The sequence below is a fragment of the Lepisma saccharinum genome, chromosome 9 (assembly GCF_977018435.1).
Source record: "Lepisma saccharinum chromosome 9, izLepSacc3.1, whole genome shotgun sequence".
In the NCBI taxonomy this organism is placed as follows: Eukaryota; Metazoa; Arthropoda; class Insecta; order Zygentoma; family Lepismatidae; genus Lepisma; species Lepisma saccharinum.
Genome location: NC_139237.1, coordinates 78090829 through 78115764, shown reverse-complemented (window position 1 = coordinate 78115764; position 24936 = coordinate 78090829). Strand labels below are relative to the sequence as shown.

The 24936-nt window shown below is 36.2% G+C and overlaps 1 protein-coding gene across 1 annotated transcript; it reads right to left on the bottom strand.

The window, feature by feature from the left end:
* Positions 1 to 23922, bottom strand: LOC145992173 (rhomboid-related protein 2-like). Its single transcript, XM_083128470.1, has 9 exons — positions 23882 to 23922; positions 20056 to 20136; positions 18393 to 18419; positions 15884 to 16045; positions 11592 to 11771; positions 8451 to 8587; positions 7144 to 7357; positions 5898 to 6011; positions 1 to 2579 (listed from the first exon to the last, which is right to left on the bottom strand). Exons 2-9 carry the CDS (start codon positions 20128 to 20130, stop codon positions 2376 to 2378), a joined length of 1113 nt encoding a protein of 370 aa, XP_082984596.1. The 5' UTR covers positions 20131 to 20136; positions 23882 to 23922; the 3' UTR covers positions 1 to 2375.
* Between the last annotated feature and the right edge of the window lie 1014 nt (positions 23923 to 24936).

The window sequence follows — 24936 nt, the reverse complement described above, 5'->3', positions numbered from 1 at the left end:
TTCTTTCTTCTTTGCTATCAAGGATTGATTAAAACAAACAGCAAGTTATCAATTAATGTAGGAATAAATGGAGACCCCTCCGACATCTAAAAATATTATCCTGATTTCGGTATGTAAAATTTAGACCACATTGAGTCATCTAAAATTGGTAAGAAATTGTCAATAACAAAGATGTCAATGTCAATTAGCTTCCCAAAACTTGGACAATGTACACAACCACCCCTAAAATAAGACATACAAATCAAACAATTAATAAAGAATAAATTAATTCTGCCGAGCTTTTGATTTCATCTCGGGATCATCCTCAGGACTGGTCGAGGGACGACTGAAGGGTCGTGGTTCAAGTTCTGCTACTCACTGCGAGATAGGATCGAAAGCTCGGCAGAACTGCTAAAGTGTTTTTTATCATGCTGTTTGTGTGTGTTTTAATGTTTTTAACAATGTTGCCAGCATGTGACGTAAGAAGTTTTCTACTGTAAAATTAATATCACTCGCAACTACAGACACCCACTCTCAAACTTTGAAGTAAAAATTCTGGCCACCTTCATAGAAATAATGTCCAAAAATAAACCTTCAGGTTATTGGCTATTATTTCAATTTCTGTTCAGATTTCAAACAAAAAAAATTTAAAATATCTTCACGTTGACTGCATTCACTGTTATTTAGATAATAGTAATAGCGTCAAAAGCCTATAAACTATTACAATTTCCCAGATAATACTAAATGTGATCCACAAAATATTCATCTGAATACTCAACAAGAAGTTCTAAACAAATTTCAATTTTTTTTCTTCAAAATAAGATCAACTTTTGAAAAAAGCTGTTTGTAAAAGAAACCAGGCATGTAGTGGCAAAAAATGGCAGCTGCAAACTTTTTCTTGGTATTGGCTAGTGTTGTGTTGAATATATTTACTAAAAATATTTTCACTTATATTAACAGACTGGAAATATTATGCAAAGAATGAAACAATTACCAAGTAGTAGTTTCATAATTTGATCTGTCACTTTTGCTACTCAGGTCAATATTTACATTTATTGTGCTAGTTAAGTCTTGGAAGTATTATCAAGACTATGTCAATGAATTCTTCACATGCACACACAATATAAAATTATGCATTCAAGTATTCGGATTATATAGCTGCAAGTATAAAGCATTGATTATTCATTAGTCATAAAACAATCAACCACCACCATCTTAGAAATGAACTACGACATCACACATATAATTTTATCAAATACAGAATAATTTATGGTCATAATAAAAATTAGTACAAAAACGAAATCAGTAGTAGAAATCTAAATCACGTAGTGTACAGGATAATATGGTGATCACAGGCATAAATTGCAGAAAGAAATACTGTTGCAGCCATTATTCGATTCAAATCTTCTTTCAAGATGCATACGTACAAAAAAAAAATCACATGTTATTTGCCACATTTATAATTCAAAAATACTCTCTTGTACGTTACTGAAACAGCGAAAACATTATCACTTTAACCTGCATTGTCTTACAAAAAAACTAACATTATTTGCACTGAAAGAACTAGACTAGTATAATCTTCAATGTAATAACAATTGAGCAGAAAGATTTATGTGATTTATTAATAAATAATCAATTTTTGTAATGAAACAAAATTGTACTAGACACAAACATGTACAGTTATGCATTTTTTTAAAAATTGCACAGAGAATTATATAAAACTTGTTTTTTAACCAAACTCTTCATGAAAAAATGTTGCTGCAACAACTCTTGCAAGTTAGTTTACAAAAACGTATGCACTAATGCACTAACAAAAAATTTGGCATGCACATATTTGGAAAAGTCTACGACCAATAAATTCAGTATAAAATTGAACTTTCTAATATTCTATATGAAATACAAAAATGATCCATACACGATTCAGAAATGATCTTACCATATTTTAAATAACTCATAAAAATTAAATTTAAAAACTGAAATTCTGAATGTAAATTAAGCACAATGCTTTGTCATATTGCACATATTACTCTGAACAAATTGCTAATGCAAGCAAAAAACAATTACACATGAACAATTTAATGCACAATTTTACACTTGCAAATTTTATTTCTTCAAACATCCACACAAATACAATGGATTACAATCTCAATTATAAGAGCTTCAATTCTAGGATTACAATATATATCTTTATTAGAAAGTTCAATTAATATATCTGGTTAAAAATAACACTCACTAACAATGATGGGTTGGCTTGGCCTCAATGTCTTAATTAATGACTTAATAAATACTGATTCAAGGTCCACTCTCATGTATCATAACTGTACATGTTTAGAGGTGATTCCAAGTTGAATACAAAAGGCAGGACTAGTCTTATACTTAGTGAAAAATAAATACTATTAGTTGTACTGCTGCACAGGGAAAAATTCCGGTGCTGGTGCAGCTATGTTCCATATGATAGCACCAAGCATTAGTATGCCAAACAGGACTATGCTGGCCCACCAAACCTTCTTTTCCCAAGGTTGCACCTGCAGGTTCTTCAATACGTTGATCCCTACCAGCAGTCCAGCAATTGCCCCAGCTAAATGAGCTGCGTATCCAATCTAAAGTCAAACAGGAAAGAAAAAATCTCAAGACACAATCCTAAAAATGTAATGTAACTGTGTGAAATTGCATGTAAAATTTTAATATTTAAAACTTTGAACGACACCAGAACATTTAGTGATTCCTGCCAATAGTAATAAATGCTAGAATATTACGGCTGAGTCTGCTTTTGTGGAATCTAAATACCTTGAAAAGTGTGCAAAATGCATAATTTTAATTATTTCAGCAAACACATTGTGGGGAGAAATGGAATGAATATGTTATTAACCCTTGAGCACTTTACCATTAAATTACGTTCAATATGAATAAGCTTTGTTGAAAAATTTGCACTAACTACTTATTTTGATGTATTAATCTTCTGACATGGTATCATCCTGATCACTTTCTGGGCTTTGTATTGAGTTTGTCATAATCACAGACTTCTACATGTTCCTCTCTGACGAGGATTTATCTCTGCCAAGAATTTCATTGTCAAGATGCTTCAAGAAAAGCCTCAAATTTCATGATCCATGATCATCTTCTTCCCTTGTTCATTTTAACATTCGACAATACGAGAATAAAATAAAAAACAGGCATGCACAGGGTAAAACTTTCCACATGAAGCAACAATGACGTCAAGCAACCGTTACTGCTGAACTAATTGTTAGAGGGAAATGAATCACAGTAAGACAAGTGCAGGATGAGTACATTTAAAAATAGGCGAGTTCCCAAGCTCGTGAAAAATTAACTCGTCATGCAGAATCTGACTCTTCCTTTTTCTTGAAAAAAAATAATTCCCCTGCGTGTGCCGATAAGGGAGTTTATTAAAGCAAAATCCCCCGTATTGATATGTGGTTCGAATTAAGACTATTAAATTCATGTCACATGCAAGATGCAGCAGCAAATTAACATTCTTTAAAGAAGTACTCACTAATAATTGAAACTAGTTTTTATGGTGTTCTATTGCAATAACTTTCACAGATAACCGAGTACTTCTTTTCAGTATATTATTTTAATTCATGATTGGGAAAAGAGAGACGCGGTAGTATATAAATACGGAGAAACTAGTACTCACTTTTATCCGCGAAGCTGTTTTTTCTTCTTTTTCGATTAATTTCAGTGGCCACTGCCACCATCCTCGTTGGAACTTGCTGCGCAGCAAGTTCCAACGAGGATGGTGGCAGTGGCCACTGAAATTAATCGAAAAAGAAGAAAAAACAGCTTCGCGGATAAAAGTGAGTACTAGTTTCTCCGTATTTATATTATTTTAAATTGTATAAATAATCTGGACTACTTTAAAATTGGGGCTCCTGCATAGACATAACGCTCTCGCCTTTGGTGCAAGCAGCCCCAGGTTAAGTTTCCAGTTTAAGCCCTGAAAATTTTGGCATTGTGGGGACAATTGAGGAGTTACTTGAAAAGAAGTAGTGATCTCGAAAGTCAGAAAACAGTGGTGATTCGGCTTGATGCACTGGCAATGCATCATCCTATGTAGAACCCCTTGGGGGCCCTGACCCTCACAGACCTGTTGTGTCATGGAGTATAGTTTACTTTAAAACTGTTAATTTCCAAATTTTTTCAGTGGGAATCACTAACAGTAATCACTGGTATCTGTATCATGTCAGAGTGGTGTGATTAGCCCTATAGAATATTTATAATATTCCATTGCATAGCCAACTGCATTTTTTCACAAAAATATTCATGTTCATGGATAATCAGAATGCATGGTTCATATTTCTTTCGCTATACCAAATCACCTGATTTTTTTTAAGGTTTTCTAGATATTTTTAAATAACTTTCAGACCATTCTGCAGTGCTTTTCATGGTCGAGTCGTCCGTAGAGCGGCAGCTAGCATGCCGGGCAGTTAGACACACAGCTGTACGCTGACCTTGGCACTGGACGCGTCAGTGCTTCAGTATCCAGATAGACTATGACAGAGCATGATTGTTCCAAAAATCCCTCCGGCGTACTGCACAAGAAACAGACATTTCCATGACATCTACGTGGCGAGCTACCAAGCTTTCAAACCTGAAGCCATACATTAGAAAAACTGAAAGAAAATATCAGGAAAGAAATTGAAGCTATTTCGGAAGAACTGATACGTGTTAGTGAAAATTTCCTAAAAAGTTGCTATACATGTGTGGAAGAAGAAGGTATCATTTCCAACACCTCTTGTAACAAGGTACATGCTCATTTTAATTGTAAATGTCAATGTAATTGTAAGTTTCTTTCATTACATAGCTAGCAGTTGCAATTACATGTACGTATATTGCATCCAGTTTGCAGGCAGATGCGGTCTCACTGCCTGGCATGCTAGCCATTGCTCCACGGAAGACTCTACCATGAAAAGCACTGTATAATGCTTTAACGCACTAATAAGTTGTTTTCAACTTCCTATTCTATTCAGATGAATCAAGTATATTCAAGAGGATAACTTTTAAAGGAAATATCTCGAATGGAAGAAGAAAATGTGATGATTTGTCTGAAAACTTCAGGAAAAATAATCCACTCACAAGTCAATTTCCTGGACTTTTGCAGGATTTCCATCAGAATTCACCTCTGCCACATAATATTGCGATAGGACTGGCCATAAAGAAACCTTGTTTCAGACACTTGTGAACCAGTGTTAATAAGTGGTAACTTGCCAAAGGAAAAAGACACCAATCTTTCTAAGAATACCCACACACAAAGCCGGTTCAAACTTGTCAGCTCTCACAGCAAATCCCTACAGACAAGAATATTTTGAACATTTATTTCTGGGGCTTGCAAATGGCCTGACAAACAAATAACTAGTCATTCTTCAGGAAGAAATTGGTTACTGGTGCCAGTTTCCACAATTTCTTATCAAGAGTTCTTCTATCATGCTGAGAAAGTAACAAAGGGCTGACCTATTCTGCTGTAAATATTTGAAAAGCAAAAATGGAATATACTCAACCCTGATAACTACATAAATGTGCTATTAGAAAGGAAATGTTTATTTTGGGTAATAAGCATAGCTTTTAAATCAAAGTTCTGATTATATTCACCATTTTAACAGCAAAATTTAATTTATATAACATATGCTGCATTTGATCTCAACATTTTGATCTTTTATTCACCATAAATGCATGGCCCCATGCATGACTTATCCACAATTCCCATATGCAACACAAATACCTGCCCCTGTATGAACTTCACTCAATACTGTCAACTGCAGCTACAAAGCATGTGGATTTAACCCAGCACCAAGCAACAACGTCAGCCTGTTTTTGTCCACACATACTGTAGTATTATTAATAAAGCAGCATGCTAAAAAAGGGATTTACCTTTCAGAACAAATTGAAACTATGATTCTTACCTGAGTGTCCACCTTTATCACATATCTGTTGTATATAGCAGAACCAAGATCGACACCAACTAGTAGCAGGAAAACTAAAAGCTGCAGAATGGCAAACCTCATTTCTGACCAATTCTAAAAGACAAAGAAATAATAACAAATGAGCTTGTTTCCTATAGATCCTATTAATCATTAAATTTCTTTCTGAGCCTGAACTACACAAGTATTTACAGCTGTAGATAAAAAAATTGTTAATGTTTTGTGGGGGAAGCGGGGTGAATCAGCAGCATATTCTGAAAATTTGACCTGGTTTACCACAACAATTCTTATTTATTGTATATATGTATTTATTACACACCCCATCTCGAATAATTAAATGCAATAGAAATGAAACAAAAACAGAAGTCGGACAACTACAAATTTTCTGGCAATTTCTATATTTTTCATAAAATTTCTATTGTACCCAAAACTTGGAACTAGACTTCCTGTACCAAATTTCCCTTCGTGTAACAACACTGCCTTTGCCATGCTCAGTACGGAAAGCAGGAAGGAATAAGCAGTTTTCTGCTGTTTGCAACGGTGGAACTGATGGCACAGGCCACGTGTTTTTGAATAGCCACTCACTCAGACTGCTTTGTCACCCCGGGTAGTTCAGTTTGGCGAGGGGGTACAATGAAGAACGATCAGTGACATACACAAACTAGTCTTTAAGCAATTTACTTAAATTGTGGTTTAGTAGCTTGATTTAATAAAATGCAAAATATATAATAGCCAATTACTTGTATATTAATGCTAAATGTATAAAAATACATTTAAAAAGTTGGTTTACCAGTGGTAAACATGGTAACATGGAGAATATGCACTACAAACTGACCATGACTATACACTATGAGTGCATTATAAGATTATACCCGATACTTGTATTTTGTTTATGTTATCTAAAACCGCAACTCAAGCACTTTTGCCTAATCGCGATCAATAGTGATGATTAGATGAAATTGATGAAGGGACACTCACAAAGAACACCCATGCACAGGATGGGATTCGAATCCAGAATCTTTGGTGGAAACATCGAACGTTGGCCATTTAGATGGTGGTTGCTAATATTTTTCAAAAACCTACAGATTTGTTTCGCAGTTTTAACCTATTTCCTCTATCTTATGTAGATTTGTTGTCTCAAGCCAGTCTTCTCTACAGCAGTCCGGCAGTAAAGTCAGTGCTGGTTAAAAATATTTAAAAAATACAGAAGATTGTGGATATTACATACCATTATTATTGTTGCTAAATGTGCCGTAATTATGGCATAAACGCCTCCAGATGCACCAGCCAGGTACACATAAGGATCGGATATCGACGTCCCGAGAGAGCCTGCGACGACACCCGAGAGGTAGATAATAAGGACGCGCCACCAGTGATGCACCATTTCAAGTGGGATCCCCAGCATAATTTGCACCAGCAAATTGACAACTAAATGGGTGATCCTGAAAGGATAAAAACAAGATGGTGACTAGCCATCTAAAGTTATGTGCTGTGTGGTTATCTTGGCTTAAGAATGAAACCAGGACTAAATAATGTATGAAAAATAACAACCAATTAAAATAACTGTACATTATTTTGCATCAAAAACAAGATCATAGTTCTGCTGTGACAAATATGATAAAAATCCTAAAAAACTATCAATATGTAGACAAAATGTGGCATCGTGCCAAGAAAACCGTGATGGTCATTTGATTACAATTAATTATGAAATAAATATTGGACGATCCTACTCTAAGTTAAAATATGGACTTTCACAGTTTTCTTAATATGTGTTTTTCACACCCAAGACATCCGTAACATCTATTGGAAAACTCTATATCATACACACGCTTTTTTATTAAAATTCATTTTAAAAAGCTGTGTCCCACTTGTATATGACAGAGGGGCAATTGCTTCCAGCAAGCATACTGAAATTGTGCATACCAGTGCTCCACATGGCACAGAAGTTTAGGTTACGCAAGTACCACCGGTAGAATATGGGATAGCGAATGTGGTATTTCATTTGCTCCCATATCTGCTTTTGTTGGATGTATAAGTTCGTGTTCACAATAGCATGTCAGGTTTTACTTGTACAAGTATGAAGGCAGGTTAAGTCAGATAAAACATAACACTACACAATTGTAGTGATGTGGTTACTGCTTCAAAGCACAGAAGTTCGCTCAGAGGCCAAAGTATCATCCAAAACATCCTCCATTTCATGCCCAAGCATTCTGCCACCTAAACAAACTCCAACCAACGTAGGCATAACCAGATATTTTTTGTAGAGGAGGGGGGGGGGGGGGTAGGCCATTTATAAAACTTGAATGGTAGAAATAATCATGGTCATTTTTATACAATAATCACCATTACAAATTAATAACAAGAAACCTATTCCAAATTTCTTATTATAATTGCATAAATGGGAGCCTTTCTGCTTGATGAAAAGGCTTTAAAAATCTAGGGAAAATTTTATTCATATAATTTATGGTGTGTGGTCCCGCCCCACACATGTTATGCTCCATACCAATAAAATAATAAGGAAAAAAAAATCCTTACCCAACATGGACAAACATGTACGTAACAAACCGCCAAGCTTCGTAACGTCTGAAAGGGTTGAACATGAGAACTGTCGCTGCAGGACCAGATGCTTCAGTGGATCCTATTGTTATCACATCTGCTAGGAAAGCTGCAATCTGTAAGGAGAAAATACAATAAGAATACTGTGACTATTCAGTTGTCTTACATTTTCCTACACTATCGGTATGCTCTATTCCCAAGAATAAATGTCTTGTAACTTGAAACTACCATATGCACCAAGCCCTGTCCCTAAAGCAGTAGCTTAAAGATTAAAAAGCTATCTACTAAGTAGTGGCATGTGACCTTGTCTAAGAATATGTAACTTTCCTCCCTTGTCTCACTGTCTGATGCCACAAGGAAATATCTTCAATTTGACAGGTTCCACGAATCCATTAAAATTTGCTGTAACAACATAGCTATTTGAGACAACACATTGCTTCTATAACAGGTAATGTTTCGCAATTTCTCATTTGCAGCATCACATGCAATGGAGTACGACTAAAAACAAACTGTTCAATTCACAATACACGTGTTTTTCTTTCAACTGCAACAAGATACAGAAAACTGATATACTACTTCTCCATGAAACTGTTTTTTGTTGTTTCCTCTCAACATGAAAGTAGCTCAGAAACCAAACGCCAACAAACACAAGCGGTACTTCCTCTCCTCTCTTAATAAGCATGATGTGTATGCTGCAGAGTGTGGGTGCAAGGCACATTTCATCAGCATATCCATCAATGGACGAGTCCATCAGCACCTAACATGCAAAAATAAGCCCAATCTGTCACTGGACTCGCTAAGCATTATCAGATGCAATAACCGCATAATCCGAAAAGTGCATGTTACACACAGTACACATCCTCATAGGCACTAAAATGCATGCCATCATGCAGGATCGCCCTACAACAACAGTTAATACCACGGTGCAGCAAACAAAACGAAGCGCAGGCAGGCAGATGACAACAGCACACCCAGCAGCATTCAACAAACCAATAAGAACATAGGCGCATATCAAGTAACAGTGCAGCAAGTTCCAATGAGAATGGTGGGTGGCATTGGCCTCCAAAATTAATGGAACAAAAAACAGTTTCGTGGAGAAATGAGTATATCAGTTCTCTATATTTATTTACTACCACATCTCTCATGTACCAAAATATGAATCCAATCAGAAGTTTGTGAAACATTATGTTACAAAATCACTGTTCTACACAAATGTATAGTGGATAATAATGTATTCTCCAGCACAGTCATATGTTATATTGTTAGCTTAATGTGTAATGTATACGTGGTACTAGTTTCATTGTTTTGACTACAGTTGAGCGCCTGTGACAGCCGTGCAGGTTGAGACAAGTTCAGTTCCTACGACAATAATGGAGCTAACGTGCAACGAACAATAAGCTGTATTGAAATTTTGCTTTTGTCTGATCAGCTGAGGCCCGTGCAATGCTACAGGAGGCTGTGGAGAGACTTTGATGGACCCAGAGCTCCGGTGCTTATATGCAAGCAAGAAAACTTTACCATGACTGCTGTCTGTGTGAGAAAAGTTTGTCGGATAAGATTAAAAGTACTGTCAGAAATACTGAAAATTTCATTGGGTGCAATCCACATATTGGTAACAGAAAACTTACACATGAAATGTGTTGGTGTGCAGTGGGTCCCAAGACTGCTCAGGATGTCCAAACACCAGGATGTTTGCAAGCAGGTTTTCTCGGAGTTGAATATGATATTACAGGAAGACGAGGGGTTTCTTTCAAAGGTAAATCATTACAGATGAATTATTTCTCTTTTAGTCTACGGTTATTACAAGCATAAAAACACAGTTTTTCATTGTGACGCTTCAGGAGAACACACGCTTCCTTCATCAGACATTCATTTTTAGTTTGACTAAATATACAGTTATAACAATGGTCAACAATTTTTTAAACAAAAGAGAGAATCTGTTATACAATGGATGTTGTCAATGTTGCATTGTTGTAATATAGTAACTTAACTGTGAAAACAAGCAGTCTGTTTTATTTGTATTTCAGATAAAAATTTTGATCACATTATTTCTTATTTAAAAATTATGAATCCCAAATATCATCAGGCAATTGAAAATCATCATTGATTTCACAGAATTTCTGGATGTTTTCTGTTACATTAAATTTTAAAGATGGTTTAGTTCACTTACCATTTTCATTATTTAATTTATTCCAGTGTTCTTCTGCAATGAAGAACCCTTCCCTTTTTAATCAAATGCTTCTTCTCGATGATGTGAACTGACAAACCTGTTCTTGGGTTTAGATCTTATTGCCATTTTCCTTGTTGTTTGTCCTACATAATCCTTTGAACATGAACAACTTATATTATATATTCCTGTGGTTTCCATATCTGGTAGAGAGTTTCTCATTTTGATTTCATTAAATGTACATTCTAAACTTCTTGGTGATCTACAAACAATTTTGAAATTAAATCATGTAAAAATTTTTGCAATTTTATGTGAGAATCCCTTGCGGAATGGAATGCAAACAAATTTATTTTCAACAGATTTCTCATCTTTGTCTGGATTTCCCTTTTCCTTTAGTTTCCTTGCGACTTGCTTTTTGATTTGGTTTATTCTGTGAGTGTGAAAGCCATTTTCTTTTGCTGTATTAAAAAGCCTTTCTTTTTCATTTTTGATATCCTTGTTATTAGAACGTAGTTTTGTGCTCTCAGAAAAAAAATTAAAAATATATTATCCATTGTTATACGAGAATATTCTGAATTGTATTTCTCCCCTGCTAGATTTTTTCCTATGGACAGATGTTTGTCAGACAACTGACACAACAATTCAAACATCAGTAGAAACATCAAACATCATTGTAAAAAAAAAATGATGATCATTCTTTATTGAACAGTCCTCGTATTATGAAGCCCTTCATCATGCTAGTCGTATTTAAAATGCTTATCAAGATAAGAGCGAAGAATAAATCTCTTAATTTAAAAGATTCACATGATATTCAAACACTGGAATAATACTGACCAGCCTAAATTATATTCATAATTGAGAAATTTATATTGCTAAGAATCAAGAATTTTCTACTTCATATGCACATTTTATTTTTCATTATTACAGTTTCAATTCTAATTTGACACCCTTACCTCCACCAAACTGACAATCAACATGCACACTGCAGGGGGTGAGCAACTATACTTCTCTTCATACTCTATAGTATCAACTGTGTCAACTCCAAGCCTTCTCCTTCCTCGACGAGGAATGGTATTTGACACGTATTGATTCAGTGCATGCCTGATAAAGCTTCTGAATTCAGGTCTCCTAACCTAGAAGTAAAGAATGTAACCGTAAATTATACTTTCTGCACATATATTTGTATTTTCTTTGGAACGACTTGAGATGACTGGACCCCTCTCCGATTTTCTTCATATTTGGCATACTCACTAATTGAGGCCTCCTAAAAACGAATCTGAAATTAAAATTTGTCGGAAACTTCTAGAAATTGCAAAATAAACAAAAATAAGGCGTTAGTTTTCGGAATGGAAACAGTCTATTTTCGCGATTTTTTTTGTTTCACAAGCAAATATATATATTCCTGATACTACCACGACACCAAATTTTAACTATGTTTGCCTACCCTAACCAAACTAACCTAACCACATGCTAATGGTTCGTGGTGCTAGCGCCAATGGTTCATGGGGCTAGTGTCAAAGGTTCACAATTTCTAGTTCCTGATACTACCACGACACAAAATTTTAACTATGTTTGCCTAACCTAACCACGTGCCAATGGTTTGTGAGGCTAGCGTCAATGGTTCGCAATTTCTAGACATTTCCGGCAAATTTTAACTTCAGATTCGTGATTAGGAGGCCTCAATTAGTGACTATGTCAAATATGAAGAAAATCGGAGAGGGGTCCGGTCATCTCAAGTCATACCTTTTCTTTTTATTTAGTGGTAATTTTCTGCCACTTTTGGCTAATCATGACACTGATGGTGAGTAATGACTGGATGAAATTGAATCCCGGCCGGGATTCGAACCCAGGAACTTCAGTGGAGATTGTATGATTAGTGGTGGTACAAAGAAAAATACGTAGGCGAGGATAACTCATTCCAATATTAAAAAGTAAATGTATGGATATTTTATTTTTGACGTAAGGGTGTAAGGGTGATTCTTCCATTAAGTACACCCAATTGTCAACCTCACTTCCACGTAGTACACCCTGGACTGTATTTTGCAGACTAACGAGGCCCTGGCATCTGGACCTACGACCAGTATAATCCCCTGTAGGACTGTGTATGTGTTGTCCTGTGTTTTGTCCTTTGTGCTGTCAGCTTTTAACCTGTCAGAATATTTTAATATTTTAGTTACAACATTACAGTTGTTATTCAAGTTATGGTAAGGGGCTTGACCCCACGTAACGTGACAGATGTAAAATAGCCTAAGTGCCGAGGGGCCCAAAATTTTAAATTCAAATTTTTGATGGAATCAAGAAATGTGAAATAACAAGCTGTGATGTTCATTTTTCATGGTTTTGGCAGTTGTGAGGTACACTCTGGTACCATTTTTTGTCACAAAATGATGTGAAATGAACTGCAAAATGCAAAAATAACTCTCAAACACGAAATTTAGAGTTTATTTACCAACACAATTCTTTCTGAAATCTGAATTATGCTGTGTTTTATGCAAAAATAAAAAATGGACTAATTCTGCTGCCCCTGCTTGTTTATTTTTTTGTACTAAGTATAGTTTTTAAATCAAATTTATGATTGTACTCACCATTTTAACACCAAAATGCCATTTTATATAATGTAGGAATGGGCAGGTATGAAATTTTGGCCGATACCGATATTCTACCGATCCGATATAAAATTAGAAATGGTCCTTGAAGAACCTGAAACGTTCATTGACCTCCTTAATAAATGTGTGTTTGAAGGTGACTGCAATGCAAAAGAAATTGCATATTTAGACATTTACTTTATTTTTAGAAAGTAGGGCATGGAGATTATCTATAAAAATTACAACACTTTGGCACAATTTTGCACTAAATTATCAGATATTTACCGATATATGTGATAGGTAAAATAATCTGTAACCAATATGCCTATATCGGCTGATACCGATATAGTACTGATGAATCGGTCCCATCAATATATCCAAATATATGCCCAGCTTTTGTACTGAAACCTTGATCTTTAATTCACCATACGTATGTGGCACTACCTATCATTATTTCACCTGTTCATCAAACATCCTTATCATCATGATGAATCCGAGATATAGACATGTAAATAAATAAATAAATTACAAACAAAGTTATATTTTTTTACCAAGGTTTTATGATCAAATTAATTATTTTTTTTTAATTAAATATTGTACATTGGGCCACATTCAGCAAATTTAACAATGATTTTTATGAGTACATCTACTGCACAGTAAACAAATATGAGAATTAGGTCACTGTTTATCAAGGTATGTTACTACTTTGGGACTATGTTTTGACAACTGACAAAGAATGGGTTCGATATGATTGGAAGCTATGGGCACAGATATAGAAGTGAGGACATAGAATAGGCAATGATAAACACTTTGTGCTGCTGAGTCAGTAAATCAGGAATTTGGTCATGATAGTGCAAGCGACTGCACTGAAAGGTACATTACTGGCACGTAATTATGTTTATGTGATGGGCTGGGGAGTTGAAGTATGTTACAGGTTTGATAGAATCAGAGATTTTCTTTCGGTTATCCATACAAAAAAAAAAAACAGTCACATCAGTGGACATGCACATACAAACACACACACAGGTTAAAAATATATTGTCAGACACACACAGTTAACCTGCAATTGGTCGTGCTCGCTGTAGCCACGTCGCCGGTCGTGGGTGAGCGCAGCGCACACCCTAGCTTTTCAGGCATATTTCACCATTTTTTAATACTTTAAATGTATTTTTTGTACTTGTAATGATCTGTTTATTATAATCCTTATGCATTACAATTTTGTTTCAAAATGTTTATTTGTTTTCAGTGTAGTATACATCGTCAAAGTCTGACTAAATAATGCACACATGTAAATAAAAAATATATAATGTAATTGGTTGCATGCGAGCTCTGCGCTCACTCTGACAACACTATTTCCACGACAATGGTCATGTCATAAAAATGTGATCAGGTCGCTCGTGAAACTCTAAAAGTCAGCTAGAGAGCACCACAGGCCAATATTTTAAATACTGTTAAAATGGCATTTCATTAAAATTTAAAGTGAGCGCAGCACTCACCCGCAGGTTAAGAAACATTTCTTCACAATTGTGTTATGCATAATGCTGGAACATGCACAGTGCGACAATTTGAAATCGAGACTGATTTTCCTTGCTCGGTAGGTGGCGCCACTGTGCAAGCATTCTGTGGTGCGAATAAGTAATGGGTATCTCCCGAAGAATCGACGCAGAGCTCGTTGACCTTGAGCGACATTGCCGCTTGTGGCGTTGTTGAATGTGGGCATGTGTCGTGAAAGTGCATCGTGATTTCAACATGGAACAAAGAGCAAACACCAAGTTTTGTGCGCTCTTGGGTAAAACTGCTGCGGAAACGTTTCACAAGTTGTAGCAAGTCTATAGGGACAATTGTTTATTCTGTACGCGTGTATTTGAATATCTCAGGCGTTTCAGTGAAGGACGGGAGCCAATAGAACATGACGAGCATCCAGGTGTAGCAGGGATGGTGAGAACACCAAAATTGGTTGAGTAAGTGAGGACAATCATTACTGAAGACTGAAAATTCAGACTGTTACTGCTGCATTTTATCTTGAGGTACTGAAACGTTTGATGCAAGGAATAACACGTGTGAGGCCCGAGTATCGGGATGATGGCAGCTGGCATCTGCTTCATGACAGTGTCCCAAGTCACAAGACTGTGATTGCGAAGAACTTTTTGGCCCTAAATCAACTCTTGTGTGTTGTCACACCCTACCTACTCACCGGATCTGGCTGTGTGATTATTATTTTTTTTTTATTTCCTAAACCAAAATCTGCACTGAAAGATTTCTACTTTTATGATGTACCAACAATCAAGAAGGCTACGACATGGATTTTAAACAGCGTTACACAAAACGAATTCCAGCAATCCTTCCATGCACTGTTAGGCATTGTACTATGATGTGTGGATGCAGCAGGGTCCTACTTTGAATGATCCCTGGTTAAGTAGTTTTCTATGAAGACTTGTTTATTTTTTACAGCACCAGTCTCGATTTCAAATTGCCACACTGTATCTATGAATATTTTCAGAAAATATGTAAAAAAAAATCTCCACCATTTTACTTTATATTTAACCCTTTATAGTTCAATTGTCTAAAATTATCTCACTTTCTGTCTATTTTCTCAAAAAGAATAAGTCATTATGAACAAATAACTAATGAAATCATGGCAATCCCGAAAAAATGCTTACCAAATTTTGAAATTCATCAAAATCTAAAGTTCCATTCTCGTCATCGTCGGCCAATTGGAGAAGTTTTTTGGCAACTTCATCGGGGATATCAGGAAATGCACGATCAGAGAACAGTCGTTTAAACTCAGACAATGAGAGCCGCCCATCATGATTTACATCACACTGCAGAAGACAATAGTAAAATCAAAATTAGGTGTGCAAGCATGACACATTAGAATAAATCCCGGCACGATCATTCTGACCCTATCTGGTACACAAAACCTACATCCTCTGTCTTCTCTTACTCAATGGCTTGAATGAGTTCATCAAAACTTCTTACCGCTGTTACTCAGTTGCAGAGAAAATAAAATAAACCATAAATTCGTAAACAAACAATATTTATTCTTGCTGCATTATATTGGGTCGGTGCTTAAGTTCACAATGTGTTGTTGTGGGTTGGCAACACTGCATTCCCAAGAGTTCCTGTCATTCCATTGTTATGGCTTGGTTTGTAGTTTTGTGTTCGTGAAAACACAGTGTATTCTAATTCTGAGCACATTTGGTCTATTTTGCGGACGAAACAAGATGGGAGTATAAAGTGGACAAAGTTGAACATTTCTGGCACATTCTGCTCTTCGAGTTTAACCGAGGATCAAGTGCAGCAGTAGGAAGTCTTTCCTAAGGAGGCTGGTCTTGAAACTTGGCTAACTGATTTCTTCAACTCAAAAACAATTTGTGCTGTGTACCGGGCTAATGCCATATACTGAAAACACAGCAGTTCTACAGGAGAGGCATCGAACTCCTCACCATTGGCAGGTGGTCATTGGCAATGGAGGAGACTAAATTACTGAGTGAGTGTTGTTGTGACTGTGTTTTGCTACAGTACAATAACAATGCTTCATCTTACCACTTATGTACTTGTGTTAATAAATTATTGTATTCCTATTAATGTTTATTATAAAATGCTACGAACTTATGCACCGACCCAATACATTCCCGTTAAAACATAATGAGAACTTCACTTTTACCAGCCTCCATCCCTTTACTCTGACATACAGAGAAAGAACCACGTTTTCAGATCAGGCTTAGGGCTGAGCCCCCAGTAGTATCATTATCGGAAAGTATTGGTTGAAATTAATCTACACACACTTTTCTGGCATATTGATCTTTCAACGGGTTCCGTGATATTATACAATATTCAAACTTTCTTTTTATTTTGCACAAAAAACTATATTTTGTGGATACATAACATCTATTTTCATATTCTGATGTAATTCTTGAATATTCTAACGCAAATTTCTTGATAATTTGATGTATATAATTGCAGAAGAATATTTACACACAAATATTGATCAATAGTTTAAACACATTTTTAATTATTGCAATTTTCAAGTATCGTTATCGGTAATGGTATTTGGCTTCGGTATTGGTTCAAAGTGGTATCACATCCGAGTTTTTTTAAGTCCACTTCCACAGAGAAATACAGAATTTTACAGGGTTCATTTACTTAAAATTTTACAGATCAAAAATAATGTGATAACTCTAAACTAATGAACATATTTAACAGCGATTAATACCTAAATGCCCCTTGTCTGGCAACAATGGATGTCATCCTTGAATAACAAAATTGTACAAAGCGCTTACAAATTCAAATTATGAAGTTGTTGATTGGTGCTTAAGAGTTGCACTGGTCCAGTTGGTGGGGCCCTATCTACCATGTGGGGAGGCACAGGTTTGATTCCCGAGGCAGGTTGGATGGGAATCTTCCCAACCTTCTGGTTGAAGCAGCTCTACACATCACCCAGCCTCTAATAAATGAGTACCCCGAGGCAACCCTGGGAGGTAAATGGTGCTGATCACATCACATCCAAAAGAGTGTCAATGTCTACAACCACCTATGTATCTTCATGGCATGGTTAAATGAACACAAGAAACTTTGCTATACCTACTCAGAACTTTTTTCCCCTAAATATGATTTTTTAAAAATTACTATCCATTCACTTTAACGAAAGAAACAAATACAGTTGAAACCAAATTTTACATTTTTCTGCATCATACATTCCATTTTTATGGTTCCAGGAGATCAAAATTTAAAAAATTGAAATTTTACATTTTCCTCAATTTTCAAGTCTTCTGACCCCAGTCACCCCCACCCACCCACCAAAAAAGAACCGAGGTTCCAATGAATGTGTTTATAAACTACAGTTGTGTATGAATATAGTTCTTAGGATTAGCTTTGTGTTACCATACAAAACTGATCACCAGAAACTTTCAAAGAAAAATTATAATAATAAAAAACAGTGTTAATAACAACAGTGTTTCGTTTAAAGTACAAATGATTTTTACTGTCCCTCATGGAGGATTCATCCTACATGGAAAGTGCTTGATGACAATCATCCCTAACAACATTACTCTGGTAACATGCAAATAAATAGTGGAAGCTTGCTGAAAATGCATCGAGAATAAACATATCAGAGTTCCACTTGCACATTAATGATTTAATTGCATTATTAAAAAAACAAAAACTCACCTGGTCAAAAACTTGCTTCAGTTGCCCCTGAAACAAGAAAAGAAGCAATAGATTTCCACAATTTCCACTAAAGGTATTTTCTACTGTTACAGCAGCCGATCCTAATGCTGCCAAGGGAAGTGGGGAAGCGACCAATCCAACACAATAAGAAACGCAGCAGCCAGTAGAACAAGGTTCACATAGTACTTTTCCCCACCGTGTCTTCTCTCGGCGCCACTGCTGTTGTCTGGTTGGTCTGCAGCAATATTCCCCATTCCACACTTCCCTTGCCAGAACTAGGACTAGCCGCCGTAAGAGTGGAAAAGACCTATAGTACTCATTTCCTCTTTAAAATACCGGGTGTCCCAGAAGTCTTTCCCTGATTACAAACTTTATTCATATCCGCTATATGCAAGGTAGAGATGTGAACGTGGTGCCAAAATGTTGGAAAACTAATAAAGTTTTTTTGTTGCAGGTTTCAGTAATGTGGCTGTAGTGTAGCAGTGTCAGTGCCAAAGAATCCGGAATTAATGCTCATGACATCGGGTGGCACCTTTCCATACAATGTTTCTTGGACTTGACAGGAGTTGGGAATGAAGATAAATTCCATTTTTCAAATACCAACTTATTGGTGGCAGATATTCTAGACGAAAGAATTCTGTACATTTGAAAGTTCCCCTGCACTGTTATTGGTGACCAGCTCATGAGACAAGAGGACATGCTGAGCTTTTTCCTGATTTGTGAACATTTCCGGTTTTCTGGGCACTGACACTGATACACTACAGCCACTTTCTCAAACCTGCAACAAAAAAAAAACTTGGTTAGTTTTCCAACATTTTGGCACCACTTTCACATCTCTACCTTGCATATAGCGGATATGAATAAAGTTTGTAATCAGGGAAAGACTTCTGGGACACCCTGTACAACTATAGCTATTCTCATCATACATTTTTATATTTTTTAGTACTGAAAAATTTCACAAAGAAGGTAACTATCCAATAGGAAACCTAATTGTATTAATAGTTAGTTCATCAGAATATGTAGTTTCCACCATTCTATATCTGAACAATTTGCAAAACATACTTGCAGAAAGCATATATCATGCACTCATACCTAGTTATATTAATCGATTAAAATTAGTTTCACAGAAAGAAAACAACTTGAAATAAAGAATACATTATATATAGGTTCATTATAATTTACGAAAAATACAGCATACATTGGGAGAAAATCAATAAGTGTAAATTTATGAAATGTGCATGTAAAAGTAACAAGTATGAAAGGATTTGTTTTTTACAAAATGGTGTTAACTACATTTAATTCCAACAAACAGACATATCTGTTATGCACTAGTTGGGAATTATTACTGTAAAAATATATAGAAAAGGAAATGCAGTGCATCTGTATTGAAAATAGAGACTTAACAAGGTTATGAATTGTTTATACTTGTATTTGTGGATAAATCAGCTTACATGTCACTGAATCTTGGAAGCCAGGAATGATATAACTGTCAACCCCTATGCCCAAGTGCATATTATGCTATCATTTACATAACTATGGCTATTACATCCCTAATTTTGATGTGCACAAAACATTATTGCATTCTCATTACATTATTACATCAGCTAAATTATGTGACCATCTAAATATTAGAAAAATAATGCGAAACCAATACAATACATACACCACTTAGATCTTCTAGATGGATCGAGGTATGTGCAGTGCTTCTGTATGAATTTCCTCTCGACTGTGAATTCATTGCTGCCTAGGAAAGGAAATTTATCACTTAAAACACAGTTTTACATACATTAACCAACACTTACTTTAATAAGTAAAATAAAAAAGGATAGCACCTTAACTCAATGTGATGTTTGTTGTTAACATCATGAAATGTACAAGGACTATTGCAGTGGCGTGCCCAAGATTATCAAAAGGGAGGGGTCATGTGTACATTTTTAAGTAGTCAGCCCTCATTTTGCCATATTTTCCTGCCTTTGACCTTCTTCTTTTTAGAAATACTGGACCAAAAAAGGGGGGGTTAACACCCACCAACCCCCTCTTGGGCATGCCACTGGACTATTGTTTAGACACACACCTTATAAATATTGGCAAATGTTCAAATCAACCTGGATTCTTTATCAGGTAGAAAAGCTGGATTAAAGGTTTTATAATTTTATGTCATAAGCAGCTGATTATATAGAAGTATTAGTGACCTTAACTATACTTAAGCCAGATAATGAATAAATGTTTCTTTTTATCTCTTCATGCAACAATAACAATAATAATTAATTTACATATTTTAATAATAGTATTAATATTAGATGTGAACTTAGTTCCGACCACCCTGCCCTCCAAAATATAGTTCTAGATACATGGCTGGCTGAGGAGTGTGCTTCAAAGAGGAGTCGGTAACGCATCTGACTACCATGCTAAAGGTCCCGGGTTCGATCCTCAGCCGGTTCAAATCCGGGAACTTTTCTAACGTTGGAAGCGGCCCCGGCGCCCACCCAGCATCGAATAACATGGGTACCTGGGGAAACCTGGGGGGTAAAGGCAGTCAGGGGCATGGTGCTGATCACTTCACCTCCACTCACGACCGGATCAAGAAAGTGTGGGGCGTTACCCCCACACCCCCTACATGCCTTCATGGTGTGGTGCTAAGCACAGGGGAACACTTTACTTTTTTTTTTACTTTACTTGATTGTGGTGGTGAATGTCGATCTAGCAACACCTTTTACAATTACTTTTGTGACTAAGAAACAGTATAATAATCTTGGCAAAGCTCTGTAGATTACTACTTCAGTAAAATCCAATCTTACAAACACTTCCTGCATCCTCCAACCAAACACACCTAACAAAAGTTGTGCAGCAGAAAGAAGGGACCCAAGGTAAAAAAAAGGAAGGAAAAAAAGGGGGCCGTTTACCCACTGTACCCCTTTGAAAATTAGGTCATTTTTTTATAATCGTCAGATTTTAATGTTTTACGTAATGTAAAAGTGGTTCCAGGGTTAGGAAAGCACAAATAATGGAGATATTTGATCCCAAAGAATGGCCCACGTATGTTAAAACCTGCAATTTTAGAGTATTTTCGAAGCTTTTTGTTACTAAAAACTGTTTCTACACACTAAAATATCTAAACAACACACTGAAAATAGCTATCAGTACCAAACCTAACAACGTAAAATTATAGCTGCTGTTGTAGAAAGTCGTTTGAGTGCTATATTCACTTGCACAAGCCTTCGGGCTGTTCTGCTTCACAGTAAAGTAACATGTTAAGGCAACAGACGTACTTTACTTAAAAAAAAAAAATTCCAAGAGCTAAAATGAACTGAAAACGTTCATAATCGACAAAAACCTTAATAAACCATGCAAGACATTTCACTTTCTCTAGAGCGTACAGAGGGTCAAGGGTACCAAAAAAAGCATGTGCATGAAGTGAATTTGGGAAAACAAAATATTGTGAGTACTTCGTAATTTGGCGAAATTGCTAGTTCAATCTTATTGCTAACTTTTGACTAAATACAATATGCAGAGATGGTGCATGACAAGCTCCACATGTATTTATTTCCATTTCTGTTATTTATGTTGCTCTTCTGATGTTCGTGAAGTTAGCCTGACGCGCCAGCCTGATCTGCGCATCTCTCAGTCATAAGTGCTGTACTGCCTCTTCTGGCTCATTGTGAATTTGAGCACGAGGGATTTATCCCCACACACCTCCAACACTCCCCCAAAATTTCCTCAACACGCTACTAAAATTTTTCACAGAAATCCAATTTATGGTCAACAAATGGTAAAAGCTTACTATGCGTCGGACACCTATAACTTCTGAGTTTTCGTCAATTTTTTACATTCGTACTTACCTATCTGCTTTGCGAAACATTCCGTGAATGGTTTTTGGGGCTATCCATCCCGAAATCAGTGCAAAATTTAAACAAAAAAATTATTATTTCAGTTTGAAATTTTTGATTCAAATTTCCCACCGATTCCAGGCTCCGCCCCTGGGGTAATTGACCTACCGCCCCCAACCGCTAACGTGGCCCTGCCACCCCGGTTTTTTCTATAGACTACTTGTTAAATGCATGTTAGAAATTAGCCGGAGTCACCTGCCCCCAAATTGGCCCGAAACTTTTAAATTTGAAGAAATCCGTTCCCAGGATACGGAAAACTTACCTGAATTTCACACAAAACACCTTCCCGATGTTAGACAATACTACAGGAACTTATTACAGTAAGTAGTTTCTTCTGTAGAAATGAAGAAATCTGTCCGACGGATAGTAAACAAGTACCAAATCATGTATGCACATGCAGAGGATGAAGGAAAATGTGGAAATACTAAGCCAATCAAAACCAGCAATCCCAACCTACTTAAAATATATAAATAGTCGAAAAAGGTACTACTTTACTATACCTGAGACACCTGGGAATAATTTCTTTCGCACTTTTTTACATTGCTAAAGTACTATTCTGCATTCCGGAACACTTATTTAGGTGAAATAATTGAATTTGTTAGGAAAGTAATGTATATTTCTTACATTTACGAGTACTTACTGTTCTTGTTTATTTCCACACACAACATGGCGATAGCTTACCGTTGATCGTTCCTTGAGCCAGAAAAACCATTGACGTTAGCCCAAAAATTCACGATAGCCCCACAAACCATCACGGGGACGAGGTATGCCTACTAGGTTAGGTTAGGCCTGTTAGGTTTGGTTCCATTAGCACTCCTTTCGTTCAATTTAGCATATACGGACAATACGCGCGTCGGAAATAGATTTTCGTACAAAACCACATGCATTCGCATTAAAATGAATCAAAATTACATTCCCGAACATCAACAACGCTACAGAAAATGATTTGCGTAAGTACTTTCTCCTGTAAATTTGAAGAAATCTGTCTCAGGTATAGTAAAGTGTTACCGTAATGGCTAAAACTCCTCAGTATGTGTTAACAGACGTAGGCCTACATTGAAATCGAATCATGTAAAAATTGCACAAATGGAACTTGGGCCAAACACAGTAAGTAATCAGTATTTTGTTATAGACATGCATGCATCCAATTCTTATCATTTAGAATGGACGTCTGTACCTTGATGGAATTCGAATTACACAATCGAAATCTGGGCTATCGGTTTCACTTATCATTCGTATCACAATAAATCGAACTGTCAATGCAATACATACAAAACTTTTAGCTGTTTGGACCGTGATACTACTGGAAAAATTAAAGAAATTTCACGAACCATCATACATACATCGTATCACAATATTGTTTATAGCTGTACAACCCACTATCAGCACGATTTATAACGAAGTTTCAAAATGAGGATTATAAGAATAATCCTTACGGTATATTACCATTTTTCTAGTAGTCTGATTCACTTATCATATCACACGACTCGCTGCATGAACTATGTATGACAATTCGGAAAGAGTCCACTACTAGGAAATGAATTTACGATACGAAGTCTTGGACGTTATAAAATTGAATGACCTGAATGAGCCGTAAATTACCTGTGATTCATTTATCACCGCATGTTTACTTAGATTACGACACTTCCTCTAGTGTTGCCATGTTCACGCATGCCGAAACAAGTGAGGGAAATTAGAGGGTAATATTGGTAATATCCCTCTCAATACAGAACTCTCAGCCAAGGGGGTGTGCGACGCTTGCGGCAAACAAAAACGCTCTCGGGGGTCGCTGAAAGTGTACATCTGAGTGGAGCAAAATTAATATTTTCCAGTGAACTTCTACCAAGAAATAAATATTGAATTCCTTCACTTATTCATTTTTTGTAAGAAATACGAAGCATTGTTTTCATTGGCGTCAGCGTTCTGGTAGATTTTCTTACTGCAATACATGAAATGGAGTTGCAATTTTATTAGTTACGAGCAAAGGGGAACATGTTTTCTTAATGCAATAACTAATACGTTTAGCATAGTCATGAACAAAAGCGTGATATTTTTTTTTAGCCATCGGACATAATTATGTGGGAACTAGCCATTTCGTTTTGAATGTGCAATTCACTTTTCCTTGTGACTGTCAAAATTTGACAGATTACTTACTGTACAGTGGGATCCATAAGTATTACCAAGCAAATTGTCCATCACCACGTTTACTCCCTTTGTTTTATTCAATGAGAGCTTCAAGAACTGACACAAAACACCGAACAATCTGCTTACAACGTCTGAACCAGTAGACGTAAAAATACAGCCCTTAATAATACGTAGGATGAAGATAAAAACCAACGAAAATTGTCATGGACAATTTGCTGAGCAATACTTATGGATCCCACTGGAGTTCCATTTCCTAAGGGTCGCCTCAGCTTTAGGGGCAAGGGGAAGGGCAGGGGAGGTACAGTGGGATCCATGAGTATTACCGTGCAGATTGCCCATCGCCAAGTTCGTGCACTTTATTTGACCCAATAAGAGCTTCAAAAATTAAAAGAAAACTCAAAACAAGCTGTTCAGAACTTCTGCACCATCATACATAAAATCCATCGCTTAAAAACACACAGGATGTAAGATAAATATTAATGAAAATAGTCGTGGACAATTTGCACGGTAAT

What these genes read in the sequence shown, in the direction of transcription:
- LOC145992173 (XM_083128470.1), bottom strand. Translation starts at nt 20,130, where the DNA reads ATGAATTCACAGTCGAGAGGAAATTCATACAGAAGCACTGCACATACC. An exon ending in ATCTAGAAGATCTAAGTGGT is followed by an intron (nt 18,420 to 20,055) that starts GTATGTATTGTA and finishes TTCTTGTTTCAG; the next exon opens with GGGCAACTGAAGCAAGTTTT. An exon ending in TGATAAAGGTGGACACTCAG is followed by an intron (nt 2,580 to 5,897) that starts GTAAGAATCATA and finishes GTTTGACTTTAG; the next exon opens with ATTGGATACGCAGCTCATTT.